This window comes from Capsicum annuum, chromosome 3, assembly GCF_002878395.1.
Source record: "Capsicum annuum cultivar UCD-10X-F1 chromosome 3, UCD10Xv1.1, whole genome shotgun sequence".
Lineage (NCBI taxonomy): Eukaryota > Viridiplantae > Streptophyta > Magnoliopsida > Solanales > Solanaceae > Capsicum > Capsicum annuum.
The window spans coordinates 247,466,088-247,486,713 of NC_061113.1; the positions used below are offsets into that span (position 1 = coordinate 247,466,088).

The 20,626-nt window shown below is 36.5% G+C and overlaps 1 protein-coding gene and 1 long non-coding RNA gene across 2 annotated transcripts; both read left to right on the plus strand.

Annotated features, from left to right (window-relative positions):
* The first annotated feature begins 780 nt into the window (after positions 1–780).
* LOC107862527 (GDP-Man:Man(3)GlcNAc(2)-PP-Dol alpha-1,2-mannosyltransferase) lies at positions 781–14,947 on the plus strand. The gene is made up of 7 exons (XM_016708133.2): positions 781–1,263; positions 2,458–2,744; positions 3,282–3,468; positions 3,924–3,992; positions 4,105–4,298; positions 4,632–4,741; positions 14,598–14,947. The coding sequence occupies exons 1-7, from the start codon at positions 949–951 to the stop codon at positions 14,840–14,842; spliced, it is 1,407 nt and encodes a 468-aa protein (XP_016563619.1). The 5' UTR covers positions 781–948; the 3' UTR covers positions 14,843–14,947.
* Positions 14,948–16,090: 1,143 nt separating this feature from the next.
* On the plus strand, positions 16,091–20,170 carry LOC124897161. The gene is made up of 3 exons (XR_007053825.1): positions 16,091–16,988; positions 18,674–18,856; positions 19,479–20,170. It is a non-coding gene; the product is annotated as an uncharacterized LOC124897161 (long non-coding RNA).
* The last annotated feature ends 456 nt before the right edge of the window (positions 20,171–20,626 follow it).

Here is a 20,626-nt window from a genome sequence, read left to right on the forward strand (position 1 = left end):
AAGATCAAAATAAGAAGACCTTTGTCCAAATTGACCCAAATTAACCACTCAATATGGGTTGTATAGAATTTACCCATAAGCCAAATCTATTAGAATTTGAGTTGGTTTGGCTGAACGCTGGTTACATTTTTTTAGGCTAAAACTCTAAATTTGATACCTCTAGTTATCTTACACAAAACAAAATCCTAAAAAAAAATTCTTAGATATAGCAATAGAGGTTTTGTTTAATTCAAATTGGTGTGTGATGCATGGAGCGTGATTTTAAATATTTCGTTTAAATTAAGCTTTCACATTTCTTTCATCTAATATAATGTACACAGCTTGAGATTGTAGCTATTCAATAGTTTTTTTTTCGTCAAAGAATGCCTAAGAAGAATGGATATAATGGTTGCCAATTTGTTTGCTGGGCTTATCCAAAAGAATATGGATAATGGGCTATGACCCAAACCACCAGAAATGTCTGGGCCTTCAAAATTTGGTTAGGACCAAATGCTTCACAAATAACTGTAGCTAGAACTGTAGTGTTAATATTTGTTAATCAAGTTTCCAACACCCCAAAAAATACTCCTAATAATAAAATTAAGTAATTTTTGACATAATATCCTATGAAACAAATAAAAATACTAATAAACAATTCAAATAATTGCATGTATTTGAGTTATGGATCGGCAATGGACTAACTCAACCCTTGTTCAAACCTCATAAATTTATCCGAATCAAGCTAAAAAATTCTGTTCCTAAATATTCTTAAATGGGCTGTAAAAACGAAAAATCAACTTCATCAAATTAGGCCGACCCAACGGGTCAACATTAACGGCTCTAACCGGAGCTAGAAAGTTTGGCCACTGGGCTAAGGACCAAAAAACAGCATGACTTTTTCTTTTTCTTTCTCAGAAATTTGAACGGCTGTTTCCAATTAAGAACTAAAGTTTCCTCCATTATCAAAAAATGGGGTTTCCTGATTGGGTTTTAATCAGTGCCGTTATTGCCATAACGGTGTTAATTGCTCAAGCAGCAATTAGATTAGTGTTAACTGTAATCAATGGTCGGAGAAACAGAAAGAAGGCTATTGGGATCTTCCACCCATACGCCAACGATGGAGGTGGTGGGGAACGAGTGTTATGGTGCGCCGTAAAAGCTATACAAGATGAAGACCCAAATCTGGATTGTGTTATATATACTGGTGATTTCGATGCTTCCCCTGATACACTTACTGCACGTGCCCTTGATCGATTTGGTGTCAAATTAATCCATCCTCCTCAGGTACTCCTTTACTTTTGGTGTGTTTTCCCTCAATGTCATAATATGTAATGGAAACGATATTTAGTTCCAAAGTTGTGTAGGCTATGCATTGCCAAAATGATAATTGAGTTCAAGATGAAGAAAAGTGATATGGAGTTGAGTCTTTCGATGTTTTAATTCATTGGGATTACACAGATAAAATTGTGTTGATTTGATCTCAAAGGACTTACTCGTCGGTTTATGAATCAAATCTTATGTGACAAAGATAATTAGTTGATTAAGGAAAAATTGAGCTGCAAAATTTTAAATAATGAACTCGTCATGTATAGTAGGTAGCCGAAGACATGACCCTGGATAAGAAATATTTGGAGGTCATTGATAGGGTAGACGGTTAGTAGATAGCCGAGTGTTTTTGTACTTTATGCGTGAGAGGTAAGGGGCTAGGCTCCTCTTCTCCTTATTAGTAGTATTATTTAGAAGTCATATAGTCTCTTAGTCTTGATATGTATTACTATTTATTGATGCATTTCCTTTGTGCCATGCTATTTCATCGTCATATTTTTCTTGCAATCCTGCTTCGGAAACTTTCCTTCTGAGCCAAGGCTCTAGTGAAAACAATCTCTCTATACCACAAAAGTAGAGTAAGATCTGTGTGCATCCTACCATCCCTAGACCCCACTTGTGGGATTACACTAGGGTATGTTGTTGTTTAGCTAAACAAAAAACTTCCTATTTCACTTTTGCCCTTGTTTTTTCATCTTATTCCCCTTCCCTTACCCATGTCTCAAACCCCATCGTTTCTTTCCAACTAGAGTATCAAGTGTTTGTAGTTATCAGGGGAACTCCTAGCTTCTATTAGCAAGTATTTCAACGTTATCATGTAGCCTTTGCGCATCCTCGCTGTTTGATAATCTAGACACATTGAAATCCTTTGATTTGTACTTAATATTTATTTATGTTAGTTTGTACTTTTAGATATCTGTATTTTATATTCCTTCTTCGCCTTTCACCTGTATTGCTGCATTTTGTGTTCCTCTTGTTGATGCTTCATCACTGGTGTATGTTTGATAGTGGTAATCACAATCTCGTATAATACCCTGAACAAATAATTGCTGCATAATGTTGTAATTCGAAATTCTTCATTCCTAACCTCAAGATATTGGCATTCAATGTCATTTTTGCTCGTAATTAATGATATCCTCTGGTGTACATCAGGTGGTCCATCTGCATAAGAGAAAGTGGGTCGAAGAAACCACTTACCCTCGTTTCACAATGATTGGTCAAAGCTTTGGATCGATTTACCTTGCGTGGGAAGCTTTGGGCAAATATACACCTTTATATTACTTTGATACCAGTGGATATGCTTTTACTTATCCAGTTGCCCGTACATTTGGATGCAAAGTTTTTTGCTATGCTCATTATCCAACTATCAGTTTAGACATGCTGTCTCGTGTTCATGGGCGCAGTTCAATGTACAACAATGATTCCTTGATTGCCAGGAGGTGAGTTCAACTACTTTATATCAGCATATGCCATCTATAGGGTTTCATGGTAAGATATCATTTGGGTGGAAGTTTTGGTGCTATTATGTAGAACGAATCACCTAAAGGCTTATCTACCTTGTTGAAGATAATAAAAACGTGTCATTGAAACAAAAAGTAAAAGACCATTGGGGCCTTTTCTGTTGTCTGTGAACTAAGTGGGGCCTAGCGCACCCATGGGAAATTGTTCACCTGCTTGTATCTTTTCATCTTTCCTTTCCAGTATTAACAATTTTGTCGCTTAGACTTTGTAACATGTATGCATATCCTTTTATCAAATTAATATGTTCATTTGTCAAGTGACAGTCATAAGAAGATATATTGACATACTATGGCAAGACGTTAATCCTCTTCTCCATGAATGTATACATATACATTAGTGGGTTTTGTGGAATTATAAATTCAAGGGATTGAATTTGTCCAGATTGTAAATTCTTTGCTTTTCATCCGCTTGTATTGTATCCGGGCATGAAGCTCATGAAGTTGCTTTTCTGGCAGTGCGATACTATCCCGGTTCAAGGTCATCTATTATGCATTGTTTAGCTGTCTGTACGGCATTGTTGGTTCTTATGCACACCTTGCGATGGTTAATTCTTCATGGACTCAATCTCATATTGAGAAGCTGTGGGGAATACCAGCTCGAATTAGGCGCGTGTATCCTCCCTGTGATACTTCTGGACTTCAGGTTTGTATTTATTTCTTACTTGTTCGGTGTTAATACAACCCTTCTTCCTCCTCCTGATGCCTAAACTTATTGATGCTTTCGCCTTTCTGAAGGTTTGTTTAATTTAACATTGAGGCCAATATATTCTCAAAAAATAAAAAAACATTGAGGCCAATATTTTTACTGTTAGCCCTTTCAATTTTTTTTTTAACAGTAAGTACTGTCCTGCGTTTTGGAATTTATTCAGTATATGATGGGAGTAGGATGAGTGTAATTTTCAGACGAATTTCTCCTTTCAATCTTATTGAACTCTCGTGGCTCTTGCTTTGGTGAAAATTTAAGGAAATGAAATTCTGGTCTTCTTCTTTAAAGGTCTTACCAATTTTTGTGTTAGTGTATTCAGTCTGGCTTGGATTTAAGCAGCTGCAAGGTTGCATGGCTAATATAAGCTACAAACATGACATTGCTCTTGATAGATGCTTCCGCTGGAAAAGTCAATGAAGCCTCCGAAGATAGTATCTGTCGCTCAGTTCCGACCAGAGAAGGTGGGATTCTTATGTGGTCCTTGTGGAAATCAAGGTACCATACTTGTGCAGGTGTTTGAAGATATATTGCAACGTTGATGTCCTGTAAAACCTCTTTTTTTCTGTGAGTCAGGCACACCCACTCCAACTTGAGGCGTTTGCAGTTGCCATAAAAAAGTTAGACCAAGATCTGCCAAGGCCGAAAATCCAACTAGTGGGTAGTTGTAGGAATGAAGCGGATGAGAAAAGGTTGCAAAATTTGAAGGACCTAGCTATTAAGTTGGATGTGGATGATCATGTTGAGTTCCACAAGAATGTTTTGTACAGGTTAGTACGTAGTCTGACATTCTTGAACTCCAAAGCATGATTTTGCTGAAATGTCTGGACCAGACCTTTTCTGTCATTGCTTGAAGCTATTTTTCAAGGCAAGTAAACACTTTAATAGATTGGCTGGATGTTTAGGTCATTGTAATACACAGAGAGAAGTAATATTATGCGTGGGTGTAAAAAGCTAACTAGACTTGATGGGATATTAGTGCTATTAGCTCTCTGTGTGTTAGAAAGAGATTGTGAAATGTTTAGGCAGCTTATCCATTTCGATCACTTCAATACATGTTGGATAAAAGCCTGATTCTCATTTTTAATCTACTGTTAATGCAGTGATTTGATCAGACTTCTAGGTGGTGCTGTAGCTGGAATCCATTCCATGACAGATGAGCACTTCGGTATAAGTGTAGTGGAATACATGGCTTCTGGTGCTATACCAATTGGTTAGTCATATTGTGTTGTTTCTCTTTTGCTTTGTATTTGATTCTGTGAGAAAACACAGGAAAATATTATTCAGACGCGCATCTACATTATTACAATAAGTCCTATTTATAGTTGTACTAGTAGAGGAGCAGCAGTTAGGGATTTGATTGCAAAAGCTTGTTTGTACTGCGCTTCTACATTATTACAATAAGTCCTATTTATTGTTGTACTAGCAGAAGAGCCGCATTTAGGGATTTGATTGCAAAAGCTTGTTCATACTACAATAAGTCCTATTTATATGCTTCCTGCTGGATATTTTTAACTGCGTGATTGTATAAGTTCTATTATTATCTAAATGAGATGATTCACAAACTAAAGGCTTTTTTTCCCTGATAAGGAAGTCCAGCTTTGTCTTTTTTTCTTGGATTTCTGTGGTCATTCCTTGTGGATACATTATCGTGATTGACAGTCGTGAGAAAAATGTATGGTTGCGTATCAATGAGAAAAGTGACTAGTGGAACTGATTATGAAGGTCAATTTGCTTACTCGTACTTATTAAACCTCCTTGGTTTAATAGTTCTAAGTTTCCAACAAAAAAGAAGAAAAAAGGTTTGGAGGTTCAACTACATATCTGGTTGAATGTCATTTAGATTTCATTAGTTTTGCAAATTGACCATGCCAACTCTGAACGCTGTCAACACAGGGCAAGTAGCTGCTCTAGTAGATCCAAGCAGGATGGATGGTATCTTTCTGTTTTTTTTTAAAAAATCAGTGGTACAATATATATTTTAAGAAACTGATAGTCTAATAGAACATACTCCATTCTACACCAGAGGGTTAGCAAAAACATACAATTGCATTTAATCTTCAACTGGAGTCAGCCTTGTCCCCAAAAACACTTGGGGATTTCCTTCCTTCTATGATGTCCACCAGATGCATGCTGGGATGGTGTTCCATTTTCTTCTTTGGTTTCGCTCAGACTTTTCCTGTTTAAGAAACTGATAGTCTAATAGAGCATCATTCTACACCAGAGAGTTAGCAAAAGCATACAATTGCATTTAATCTTCAACTGGAGTCAGCCTTGTCCCCAAAAACACTTGGGGATTTCGTTCCTTCTATAATGTCCACCAGATGCGTGCTGGGATGGTCTTCCATTTTCTTCTGTTGGTTTCGCTCAGGCCTTTCCTGTTTAAGTTCCTTGGGGGTTCTTGGCAATCACCAATCTGAGACCCAAAAGGTTTAGACAAAATGCCACAACTGGGATGCAGGGGCAACACAAAAAGATATGGTTGTTACCCTCAGCATCTTCTGTTGCAGATATGTGATCCTTCCTCAGAAGATTGTCCTTATCAAATAGGTTTTACAAGCCACTACCAAGAGAATGAACTATCTTATGTGGTGCAATTGTTCTCCGGATTGGTTCAGTGATAAGTCTTATTGCTCCGTGCTGTCCCTTTTAGCCTGTCTGCTTCTGAGATGAGACCCTGAAAGCTCTCCAGTAACTTGAGAAGCTGTACTTCCCTTTCCAATTCTCAATCACTCCTTCTGAAGACAATATCCCTGCCGTGTTTATGTCTGCCATGAGCCCTCTATTTCTCTATTCTGGAAAACGGTTAAAGGATCTGTTCTTTGAGCTCCAGTTAATATGTTTCCGCATCCCTAACTGATGAGTTATCCCCAAATCATTATGCTCTCAAGGATACGAGGTCGTAAAGAGAACAAAGGTGTGAGGAAACAAAATGGAGTATGGAATTTGATTATGGGTAGACGAAGGTGGCATATGATTTATAAAACAACAGGATGTGGGAACTACATCTTCTTGAATACGGTACTAGCAGTCTCAATGAGATGTTTATTCTTCCTTTTAGCTACCCCATTTGTTGAGATGTAGAGCCCGTTTGAGATTGTTCAATGAGATGTTTATTCTTCCTTTTAGCTACCCCATTTGTTGAGATGTAGAGCCTGTTTGAGATTGCCGTTAGAAAATTGCTTATTTGAGAAACATTTTTGTAAAATAGCTTTTCATAAAAGTGCTTTTGGAAAAAAACAATTTCTGTTTGGTAAACACATTTGAAAAGTGCTTTTTGATAAACAGATTGTGTTTGGATACTCTTTTCCAAGAAGTGCTTTTAAGAGGCAAATTACCAAAAAGGACATATCATTTTATAGAGAAAATTTATTTTAAATAACTATGCTAATATTTTTAATTAAAATTTTATTTTTATTTAATTAAAAAGTACTTACTATAAAATTTTCAATCACTATTTATATACATAGATACATTAGAAATATTAAATGATGATATATTACTTAAAAACATCAAACAAAAATGAATTTAAAAATTATTCCATAAATTAAATCACTACATATGAAAAAATTCACCACATGGTAACAAATATGTCACTTTTCATGAATTATTTATCTAAAATTAAATATTCGAGAAAAAGTTTACAAGTGCTGCCAAAATATCATTTGATCTTGCAATGTGATTTGTTTGTCATTTATTAGCATTAATAATAAAAAATAAAGAGTTATATATTCTTTGATCATTATCATTAATGATATTTTCAATTTTATTTAAAAAAATAAGTGAAAAATAAAATAATAATATATAAATCATAGAATGAAATAAAGAATTATGATGTAAATGTGAAGTATAAAATTTTAAAATCAAACTTATAAGATATGCTAATTAGTTATAACGTGTGTGTGTTGAGTATATATATATATATATATATATGTATGTATGTATGCATGTATATGTATGTATGTATGTATGTATATATGTGTGTGTGTAAGTGATAAAGATATTTTTGTCATCAAAAAACAATTTTTCTTCTTTTTTTTTTTTTAAAGCAGAATTTTTTTGCTTCTGCTTCTTTTTAAAAGCACTTTTGCAAATTTACCAAACATCCTTCTTTTCAAAAAAAAGTAATCCCAAACAGGCTACTAGGACAATATTTTGATGAATGATCTCATGATAGTTTATGAATTGCTGAAAGAGAAGATAAATACTTTGGGGCATTATCACTACAAAATGTCCTGATAGAAACCCCAAAGCTAATTATAGAAACAACTTAGGTCGATTTTTCATCAAGAATATCCTAGTGCACCTGGAATAATCATTAGTGAAACAAAGTAGCAGAATCCCCAAGGTTGAACTGATCCAGCCAGAGGCCAAAAATTTGAATGACTAAAGTGAACAACTCTTCCGATTATCAGGACATCGAGGGAAATAGGAGTGAAAATGCTTACCGAGTTAACACGACTCACTGTCTAGAGTGGACAAGTGAGACAAGCCAAGTGCCTTTTTTGAAGTTTGATAAACTTGGATGTCATGACTTTTTAATAGATTGGGTAAACTAGTAAGGGGTCGTTTTGTTGGGAAACAAGTTATGCTGGGATTAGTTATAATGAGATTAGTTGTACTGAGATTAGTTATCCTGATATTACTTTTTTAGTGGTTGTTTGGTTTGTGGTACTAAAAATAATATGCATTGCATTCATTTTAAAAGCTACTTTTTTTTTTAAACTTATTAGTTTCTTTTTCCTAAAAATACATGTTAAGAAATTTATATTAATATTTCTTAAACGTACATGAAGTTTTAATATTTTATGTTAAATTACTTATTTTGCCGTAAATTCTATAAAATATTGATAATCTCATTTTTTGTTAAAAAAATTCATCACCAAAAAATGTGAAAAAGAATTACTCCCATTTTTCATTATTTAGTATCATTAATTGGAGAGTCAAATTATATTTTTTTTACAATTAAATTTTCAAATATTTTTAGCTAAATATAAAAAATAATTTATTTATTTATTTAATAATTAAGCATGTATTAAGTTAGAAAGGGAATGTCAAGATACTTTAATTACTTGTCCATGATAAATTTGTTAGGAAAAATGAAAATTTGAAATAAGATTAATAAACATATCTACAAAATAAAAAGACAATAAGCCCTTGGATCAATTTTGAATTTGATTGTATAAATAGGAGTAGTTTTTATGGTGTTACAATCATTTTTCCATGACTCATCATTTTTGTAGCATTTAATAAGCTCATATAATTGTTCAAATTTAGCAAATGGATAAAAATTTGTAGAGTAATTAAAATTTAAATTAGGGATAAAATTGACAAAAAAAAATTGATGTGAGGACTACCAAAAACTCACGTTCTCTTTTATATACAGTAGTAAAGTAAAATATATATATATATATATATATATATATATAAAGTGATTATCAAGAATTTGGAGGGTAATTATGTCTTTTCACGAATTTATCCCTAGGATAAATTAAGGTGGGATTGTTATACCATCAAATGTATGGGATAACTTATTCCGGAACTATTTATTTGTACCGGGATAAGTTATCCCGAATTAGGCAACCAAACGAAGCACCAAAATTTTTATCCCGGGACTATTTGTATTAGTACCTTACACCAAACGACCCCTAACAAGACTAGCTTTTGAAGTAGGACAAGATGTGAGTGATTTAGGAAGGATAAGGTAATGAAGTCCATGTGATTCACGTTTGGCAGCGATGATCCATCCCGGGACTGCGTTCCTGTATAAAAAGTCATCAAAAAATAGAACAAAGTAGTTAAGTGGTTTGGCTAAGTGGGTGTTTGGATTGGCTTATTTTTAGGTGCTTTTAGCTTTTAAGCACTTTTTCAGTTTGACAAAGTAAAAAAGTGCTTTCAACCACTTATTTTTAAGCTAAAAAGTATCAAAATAAGCCAAAAGCCAAAAGTAGGGTAATACCAACTTATGGCTTTTGACTTTTGGCTTATAAGCTCCTTATTAAAAGCCAATCCAAACACCCCCTAAGTGACCAATGAATATGAGATTAAAAGGACTAATAGGAATGTAAAGAACTGAATTCAAAGGTAAGGAAGTGAACTAGCCTGACCTATTCGACCAACCTATTGGCCATTGTGATTGTTGGAAGAGATTGAGAGTAAGAAATAGTAGTGGAAACAAATTTACTACCAGAAATGTGATCAAAAGCTCCTGAATTAATAGCCCAGCTACAAGGAGAATAAGATTGAGAGACGCAGTTGAAGTTATTACCAGTGCTATCAAAAGCAAAAAGTGTGGAAAAGCTCTCTGAGGTCCATTGGGGCTTTAAGTGCAAATCACCAAACAAATGTGGTCTTTAAAAAAAGAAGGTGCAAAGGGAGAAAAAATACAAGTACAAATGTTTAGTCCAAGACTAACAATTATAAGCATGAATGTCAAATATATGAACAAAGAAAATTACAATATAGTGAAATATCAATTGTTTAGTGTCGCCTCTTCAAAAGAGGCTCATTGGCAAGGGAAAGAATGCCTTAGAACCTTGATGACAACACTGAAGCGCCATTAAACGAGGTGAAGCACTCAACATGTTTTGAGCCTCTCTTCAGGTCATAAGCGTGCCTTGGACAATATTGGCTATTTCCTGTATAACTATCAAAGCTATCTCGGAGGATGTCTGCGCACTTGCTTTGTACTTAAGGAACTCATTATAATCCGATTGAGAATTCATTTGATTATTTAACATATTGGTTCCCAGTTTGTTGTAAACTAAGTTCATATAACCTTCTAAAATAAGTGATGCAAGATACATACTGCAAGAATGAAAAAATCTGAAAAAACTGACTGTATTTGCCTAAAAATACTATTTCACTTGTCAAAAAAATTCGGGGAATCTCGGAATTGGCCGATGAACACAACAATAGAAAGTTGTTGTCGGAACTGCTTGATAACAACATGGTTAGTGTTCTACAGGTTCCTGTGGATGAAACATGTTGCTTGTGTGATACCGGACTAATAGAAACTCAGAAGCATATGCTTGCTGAATGCCCTTGTACAGCAGTAGTAAGGGACACATTGGCAACTTGGTCTGGAATACATGTGCAACAGACTGGAGTAAGGCAGACTATCAAGTGGATCAAGAGGAGGCCATGGAGGCAACAACAAAAGTAGCTGATCACTGCCATATGGGGAGCCATAGTTTATATATATGGCAAGCTAGGAACCAGAAACAATTTAGAAATATCACTGTAAAATGGTTTGTAGACGTCATAGTTTACATCAAAGGTTGTTTAATTAGTTGTTTTCCATTCTGAAGCCTAGGCCACCATAATACTCTTCCTGGAAGGTGGTTGTGGTTCTAGGCATTCTTTAGTTGTATTACTTTTGTTTGTCTATGGTATTATTTCACATTTATTACCCCAAAAAATTCTACATAGTACATAATAATCCCTTTTCATCCGGGACACATACACATGATAGCCTAACACACACCCTCAAGCTAGTGCATATAAGTCATATATACCTAGCTTGATACAAATGCAACCAATACAAGGACTTTTGAGGGACTTGGTGAAAATATCTGCAAGCCGATCATTGGACTTCACCAAATTTTGTAACATCTCCTGGGAGCATCTTTCTTTGATAAAGTGATAATCGCAATTTACTTATTCCTCTCATGAAATACCAAATTTGACACAATATGAAGGGCCGTTTCATTATCATACACAAGTTCCATCCGATGGATTTCTCCAAATTTCAGTTCTCTAAGCAACTATTTAATCCAATTTAGCTCACTAGTTGCTACATCCTTGCTACATCCTGATGTAGAACATCTATCAATAGTTGACCCTGGATAATTAGTATTTGTATATCCAATGATCTGATGATGATATCGATCCTCGAAGAGTAGTCCTTTGCCTAGAGATGACTTTTTATATATCACAGAATGTAGGCAACTGCATCCGAATGACTATCACAGTGAGAATCCATAAACTAACTTGGGCAAAGAAATGTCAAGGTATAGTTACTTTGAGATGATTCATATATCTTTCAAGATCATTGGTGTCACGACCCGAACTCGGGCCTGGCCGTAACGGGCATCCCAAGCGCACTGTGGGCTGGGGATAACCCTCTTAGCCTTACCTCAAGAGCACAATATAAGTAAACAGCAGAAGCCAACCAAGACAATAAAAGATGTATATATCCTCAAAGAAAGATAAGCAGTCAAAACCAAACATCAATGACATCTCAATACGGTCCACAAAAGCCTCTAATCTAAGAACATCAGCTAAGTCGGGACATTCCTCCGACTATGACAAAAGGAAATCCAAAGGAAGTGAAATGATAAATAAACTAAGAGATACTAGGCCTTCCGAAAGATGGATGGCTCACTACTTCACAACTGATCCACGAGAGTAATGAGCCACACAACGCTGCATAGGGTCACAAGAAAAGCCGTCGGAACCTACATCATGAAACGATGTAATGTCCGGGGATGGTCAGTGGGGCGAGCATTGGCATGCAATACAAGGGGATGGATAAAATAATGCATTTACCAAAAATCCAATCTTAAACCATATGCACAACACTCATACATATATATGGATGTTGGTAATGGGACAATGGACATGAACATGATCGTTTGAAGATTTAGTCCCGAACTGTGTAGTTCGTACCTACTTAAAGGCACCCACGGGTTATATGAGTCCGACTTCCCTTGCCGGAAGGGTCCCTGTCCATTGTAGCCGCATGTACCGGAGAATAGGCTAAAACCACCAATAGTTAATTAGCCTTTCCAAGATATATTGTGCAAATCTGTCACAGTGGTCATAGACCCCAACGTTGGCAAACGTGGTTTCCAGTATTGGTTCCCCTGGGACTACACCTCGGTGAACTACACAACTCCCTTTAAGCCCAAATTATAACAGTTTGCACATAAACCAACTATTAACCATGAAATCCTTTTATTAAGGCATTTCCCAACTTGGTATTGTCATGCCAATATGCTTGCAAGTTATTCCATTTATGCCCAACCAATCCATCTAACCAAACTGACTCCATTTACCGATTTTAAAAAAAAAAATCAAACCATAGCCACCAAGGGCATCCAAAATCCTTTTTAACCATTTATCCTTCAATGCAATGCAATGTTTCCAAAAGATGAGTTAAATTGTGTAAAAATCCATATTCAAAACAAGATTATAAAGCGGGTTGAAGTTAATGTCATTGTTAAGCCAAAATTTCATCAATTCGAAGAAACCCATGTCATCCATTTCAACCATCATCACAATGCACCAATTCAGTCCCAAAGCCATCAGTTAGCATGAAAAATCCATTAAACACAAGGGAAAAGTAATTTAAGTGTTAACAACCAAAAATCCTCAACCCAATTCCAAACTCATCAATTCAAAACACATGAATATTGAATAAATTTATGCCTCAACGTAAAATACGAGTTAAGGAATGAGTAACATGCCTGAAATATAGAAGAAATCGAAGAGTAATTGGAGTTTAGAGCCCGAATGATGAAATTCTTGTAAAATCCTTGAATTTTCGTAACTTGAGAGTTAAAAAGGAGAAGTTTCGTGACTTGGGAGTTAAAAGGAGAAGAGTAAGGTTTGATCTTGATAATTGAAGGCAAAGGAGTCATTTATGCGTTTTTAAGTCGTTTAAGGGGTAAAGGACCAAAAAGCCCTCGCCCTTAAGTGAAAGAAAACAAAACTGTACTAAAATTACATAGCAGCGTGGCATGCCGCTATCGTGGAGGGTAGCCAGCGTGCCACGCTCTTATCACGGACCCTCACTGCCTCGGGGCCCTAAAATGACTCCGAACCCCTTTCGAAAATCCGAAACTTTCCCAAAACACGCCTTTATCATCTCTTATCATGATTCAAGTCAAAAATTAACATTATGCACATGGGAGGATCAACATTGGGGGGCTCTTTTATCCTTGCAGGAGTTTAGCATTCGGATTCATAGCACCACATCCCGTCATTTCAGTCCCCTCAAGAATGTCTAAGGCATAATTTTTGTTATGAAATAACAATGCTTAATTTGAATTGAGCAACTTCAACTTCTAGAAAATACTTTAATCTACCAAAGTATTTAGTTTGGAAGTGCTGAGAGAAACATTCCTTTAAATTAGTGATGTCATCTTGATCATTGTCGGTGACAACGATATCGTCAACATAAACCACTAAATAAATACACCTATTTGTTGCAGAATTTTGATAAAATACAAAGTGATTAGCTTAAGGGGGTGCATGTCAGGTCCTCCAAAAGAAAATGCAAAAGTAAGGCCGAGACTCAAAAATGTGAGTCCGAGAATAACCAAGAAAGGTGAGTAGCAATGGTACCCCTTTTGAGCCCGAGAATAACCAAGAAAGACCTATGGTCTGTATGTCGATTGCACGGGTTAGTCTATGGCCCGAAACGATGAGAAACACCTTCGGGAGACATAGACTTGTCGGAAAAGATGAACTTGTTTGGCCGGATTAGGATTCCGGCTACCGGAATTTGTAAAATAGTGGATAGATTTGCTCGGAATGACTGGGTGGCCCCACCCCCCAAAAAAAGAAGAAAAGCAGCTCAAAAAGTTACATGAACATGCCTCACGCACTGACATGTGTGTCAGATGCGCTGTTGGCGCCGGAGAGATCCGAGAGGCCCGTGAGGACGCATAAATAGGGTTCTACCTGAAAGGTTTTTTGGGGTTTGATTGCCGGAGCTTTCTGAATCTTTTGGTATTACTAATTTCTCAGATTACTGGTGAAAGTGGTAATAACACAGACTGCCCGTTATTTCCCCTGAAAATTTCACAATGACTGAAATTTCTCTCCTGGAAGAAGATGCTATCTTGCACGACTATATTTTACCATGCTCTGAAACCATGTGAGAAAGTAAAGATTTTTTTTAAATTAAAATGCGAATCTATATTATTACAATGAGTCCTATTTATAGTTATATTCTACATAGTACATTATAATCGTTTTCCCTGTGGGACTCTAAAATGCATAATATTCTAATAGATTCACTGAACTTATTGTTTAACTTCAAGCTTTTTGGTTTCATTCAGCGCATAATTCAGCTGGCCCAAGGATGGATATTGTGTTACCAGAAGATGGAAAGCAGACCGGGTTTCTTGCCAAGAGTGTAGAGGAATTTGCTGAAGCCATCATTGAAGTCATTAAGATGCCAGAGAATGAGCGGCTGGAGATGGCTGCTGCTGCAAGGAAACGAGCCTCCATGTTCTCAGAGCAAAGGTTTTATGAAGATTTTAAGGCTGCTGTACGACCGATCTTTCACAATGATACAAAATGATTACAAAATCTGTTTCCATAACTGCAAGAGATCAATTTTATTCGCTATAATTAGACTCTGTCGCATGCAAGAGATCAATTTTATTCAGTATAGTTAGATTCTGTCTCTCCTTTTTTCTTGTTTGGTTTGCCTTATATTTTATAAATTTTCGTTTTGACTGTATTTGTACTATGCGATTTCAATCTTGAACTTACTAATTGAAAGAAAAAGAGTTTGCCTATGTTTTGGGGGGTTAGAGTTGAAGAAAGTTTCCTCCTTTCTTTACTTTTACTTGAAGTAGATAGTCAGGTATACAAGCATGGTGAGGTATTACAGAGGGAGGGAACGGTAAATTTGGGTCTAATGTCTTGTCTGGTGAAAAAAAGCTCAATTCATGTTGAAATTGCTTGAGCATATTAGAGAATTCTTTTCCTTCTCTATTTTTTGGCAGGTGGGAGGACTGGAGGAGGGGGCACTTATTAAAAAAATGATGAGGAATTTGTCTATCATGTTTCCTTTTTTCTTCTGACAAGTTTCGTTGACAATACAACAACAGCATACCCAATGTATTCCCACCTAATGGGGTCTGGGAAGGGTAGAGTGTACGTAGGCCATATCACTACCTCAGGAGAAGTAGAGAGAGTTGTTTTCGATAGACCTTCGGTTTAGAACCAATAATAGTATAGCAACAAAATATAAATGCATATAAATTTATGCAAGCAAAATAAACTACCGCTAGCCACAAGATAATATAAGTGCCACAAGATACTACTAAAACTATATATACGAAACCTTAGACAGCACACAACCCACAAACAAGAAATTTCAGACACAAATAAGGAATGCCCCCTACTGCGACTGACACTCTTTCACCCCCTAATCCTCTACCCTAATCCGCATCTTCCACATCTTTCTATAAAGGGTTATATCCTCCGTAAGCTGTAACTGCTCTATATCATGTCTAATCATCTCCCTCCAATATTTCTTCGGCTTACCTCTACCCCGCCTAAAATCATCTATAGCCAGTGGCTCACACCTCCGCATTGGAGTGTCAGAACCCTTCCTCATCACGTGCTCGAACCAACGTAACCTCACTTCACGCATATTGTCCTCCACCGAAGCCACTCCCACCTTCTCCCGAATAATCTTATTCCTCACCTTATCTTTTCTGGTATGATCACATATCCAACACGACATCTTCATCTCCGCCACCTTTAACTTTTGAATGTGGTAGTTCTGAATTAGCCAACACTCCGCTCCATACAACATAGCTGGTCGGACTGCCACTCTATAGAACTTACCTTTAAGTTTCGGGGCACCTTCTTATCACATAAAACACCCGAAACGAGCCTCCATTTCAACCACCCTGCCCCAATATGATGCGCGACATCCTCGTCAATTTCTCTATTGCCTTGAATCATAGACCCCAGATACTTGAAACTCTCCCTCTTCTGAATGACCTGAGAGTCCAGCTTCACAACCACGTCAGCCTCCTGCGACACATAGCTAAACTTACACTTCAAGTACTCCGTGTTGGTCCTACTCAAATGAGAAATCCTTTAGACTCAAGGGTCTGTCTCCAAAATCTCCAACTTATCATTAACTCCTCCCCGAGTCTCGTCAATCAATACCACATCACCAGCAACTAACACACACCAAGGCACCCCTTAAATATGTCGCGTCAAAACATTAAGAGTCGATCCCTGGTGCGACCTTATCAAAATTTGAAAATGCTTTGAATCTCCACCTACCGTCCTCACATGAATCTTCGCGCCATCATACATGTGCTGAATCGACCTAACGTATGTCACGGGCACCCTCTAGCCTCCAAGCACCTCCACAAAATCTCTTGGGAACTCTGTCATATGCCTTCTCAAGTTCAATAAACACCATGTGCAAGTCCTCTTCCTCTCCCGAAATCGAAATAGCTGCGAACGTAAAACAACGGTTTTTGAGACACCACACTAAAATTTTGAATACCATCGGTTTACAGAGATTTTAGCGGTGATATACTGTATAACTGCCGTTTGTGTTTCAAATATTATTTTATTTCTCCCTCAGTGTATTCAGAATTCCCACTCACAATTTGGTCTCCCTTCAAAAATTTAGAACTCCATTGTTCCCTCGTATCTCTCTGTATGTAGCGCTTCGGGTTCTCACTTCTCAGGTGTGCTCTATCCCTGGTTACATTATTTATTTCAAGAGTTAACACTCATTATTTTAATTATATTTGTTCTATTGTAATATGCTTTTATAAATTGTTGGATTCGTAGGGGAATGGAATAGTAACCCCTCTTGGAGAATGAAAGCTTGAATTCTACAACATATATATATATATGCAAGTTTTGTGCAAAATATCTCTCAAATTTAGAATATCTTTATAATATTGAATTTTTTTATCCGCACCTTGATACATACCCCCGAATCAGACCCCAGATACTCACCCGAGTCAGAGCAACTTAGGCTCCTGCTATTGTTGTCGAGGCAAAATATAACAGTGGTATAGTTATTGGATGAATTACTATGATAAAGTTTCGAGGTGATCTATGAAGGATGATTGGACCAGTGAATTTTGCCAAAATACCCCAGCATAGGCGTTGTTTTGGTCTCCAAAAGTTTTATTTGTCATTCATGGCCATAGAGAACTCCATGTTAGCTGTGAACAATGTATATTGGATGCTGAAATTAAAAAGCTGCCTAGACTGAATATCCAGTTTCATATGATATTGTAAGCTTTCTTTACATTAGCGACCAAAAGCAGTTTGGTTTCTCTCAATCTCAGTAAGGGTGGTGTTTTTTTACAGTAACTGCAGTTATTAATCTTAGCAGTTATCAATGAGCTTATTACATGTTTCTTCTAGCTTAAAACTGATTGTGAAAAATCGTATAATGATTGATCCTTAATGGCTCATGTTCACCGCACTCGAGAATTGCTCTCTTCCCACGTTGCATTCCTCGCTCTCAACATCACTTGCACATACATGTTTCGAAATCTGGAGTTTTGCTATTCATTTTTTTTTCTCCTCCTTGCAAATATTTGTGTTGTTTACTAATTGGATTGGGATGACAAGATTTCCGGCTTTTTATGTTTTAGAGCCTGTGAAGGCTGATGTACCAGAACGTGAAAACTTGGGTGTCAGCCTGTAAGTTCGGCCTGTCTTTTCTACAACAACATATCAGTGTAATTCTACAAGTGGGATCCGGGGTTGGTGGTGTGTTACTAGCTTCAGAGGCGGAGCTAGCCTATTAAAGGGGGTTCGGACCCCCTTTCGACGAAAAATTATATTATTAATACATGATTAAAATAATTTTTATTTATATATTCTAGATGTTGAACCCCCTTCGATGAGTTTTTCTTCAGATTTTGAACCCCCTAAGAAAAAATCCTGGCTCCGCCTGTAACTAGCTTTACCCATCTTTTGAAGGTAGAGAGGTTGTTTCCGGTGGACCCTCAGGCTCAAGTTTAGCATATGCCAAGTATTTAGTTCTCATTTGCTTTTGTAAAGCACCTACTTGCTATTCTGCCCTCCTCGGGTTATCGTCATTACACTCAGGACCACAGAACTATTTCCATATTTGGAATAAACTTGATCAATAATACATATGGACTCTTTGATATCCCAGTGTCATTACCATTCCATTTGCTGCTAAATCATCTAAGCATTAGATGTGTCACTTGTTGTTTCCTCTATTGCAAGCATCAACTGACTACAAACACTTCAATATTTGGTGGAGACTATCAATTAGTTGTTTGATACAGAATGCTGCATATGCCAAGTATTTAGTTCTCATTTGCTTTTTTTGTACCAGCTTACTATTCTGCCTGCCTCATGTTATTATTATTACACTCAGGACCACAGAACTATTCCCATATTTGGAAAAAACTTTGAAATGAACAGGCAGAATATTATGGCTTGAATTTGTACGTTAGCTGTTTCACCAGGAGTATTTAAGCAACATGCTTTGGCTAACATAAAAATGAGGAAGCATGCTAATGTCTGCAGGGTCCTCTAAATACTTCCGGGACCAAGCAAGGTAATGATTTTTTACTCCAATTTCTTTGATATTTTAGTGTCATTCCATTTGCTGCTAGTTCATCTAGGCATTAGATGTGTCACTTGTTTCCTTTATTGCAAGCATCAGCAGACAACAAAAACTTCAATACTATATGGTAAGACTATCACATCAGTGTTCTTGAAATTGAGGATTTTCTCATAAATGAATGGTTAGATCATTCTCTGAATATTTGAGTTATTACTACTGAAAATGTGCTACTAGAGTTTGTTTGATGGAATCTCCATCTATTGATACATAAACTTGGCCTCAACTGGCATCCATGCCCTCAGGCTTTGGGGGTGCACAATTAGGCACTTAAATTATAGTAATAAAGTTGAACAAATAGGCACACACATCCTACGTGACAAATTTCACGCAATTTGTATAATGTATATATACATGGTTATACAAAGCAGGCACATTACTTGTACATATAATGTCTATGCAATGAATAATAAGGTATAAAGGTGTATGTATATACACTTTTATACGTCATGTGATACAGATTTCTAAAATAGAAAATAAATATTGATGCCCATGAAGTGGCACATACATTGACTTGTTCGAATTTACTTTACTCACAACGCTTGGATGATTGCAGATATCTCCTCTGCCAGCTGAATGATCCACCAGTCTTGCATATTTATTGGAGCAAAATGAACTAGCTGACAATTTTAGCAACTATGGGGGTGCACATAAGGAAGAAGGAAGTCAAACTGCGAGTGTTTAGGTGGGTACATGATACGAGTACGATCACGAGGATGGACGAGAACGAGTGCGTAGCACAAGTGAAGTGTAAAAGAGGGCCTAAATGCACTAAAAACAGCCCCTAAGTTACACTTTATGGGCACCTCACCCTTGAGGGGTATTGTGGTCATTTTGTATTCTATTTTGTAATACACTATATATAGAACCTCTTAGGGTTTTTAGTTTTAGTTTTTGTTGATTATGAAAGTGTAACATTTAGAAACATCTCTCTAGAGAGAATGACCCTCCTTGGCCGAAATTGTAACTAGGGAAATCAACTTGAGTGTGGAATCACTCGTGTTGGATTCAAGCTTGGAAACGTTGGATGCTTGGGAGATCGAGGTCACTCTTGTGCCAACGTAGGAGTTAGGTATTCGTTGTGTGTATTGTTAAAGGTCCAAGAGTGGAATAGGCTCTTGAGTTTTTAAGATTACACCTTCATTTTGTCTAACTATCTATCCTCTTGTTTGTTGTAATCGTTGTTTCTTGTTTTTGTTAATGTAACCCGTGAAGTGTTGTTATTGTTACCACTTTGTTGTTGTGCATCTTGTCTTCATATTATTGTTGTTGTTTTGGTGTGGTAAACACCTTCTTCATTTCATTATTGTTGTTGTCATTGTCGAATCCGAGTGAGGTCTCCAATCGGTCCAAGAATCCTTTTGATTAGTGGACTGTTTGGGGTGTGTTTAGTGTTCCCGTGATTTTTATTGTATCATTCGGTATCAAAGCATGGCTTGATCTTGTTCCCACAAGATCAATCTTGGGCTTGTTAGTTGAAAAATAAAAAATAAAATTGTTAAAAAAAAGTTGAAATCTGAAAATTCCAGAAAAATAGCAATCTGTTCATTTTGTGTTTTGGCCGAAAATTGTGTTCTTGTTGTGTATTGGCAAATATTTTTACTTGTCTTTGTTGTCTCTAAGTGTTAGTTTTGTTCCTCACTAACACGTTGAGTCTATATCTTAGATTTGAGCTTGAAATGTTGATGTTGTTAATGTGAACAA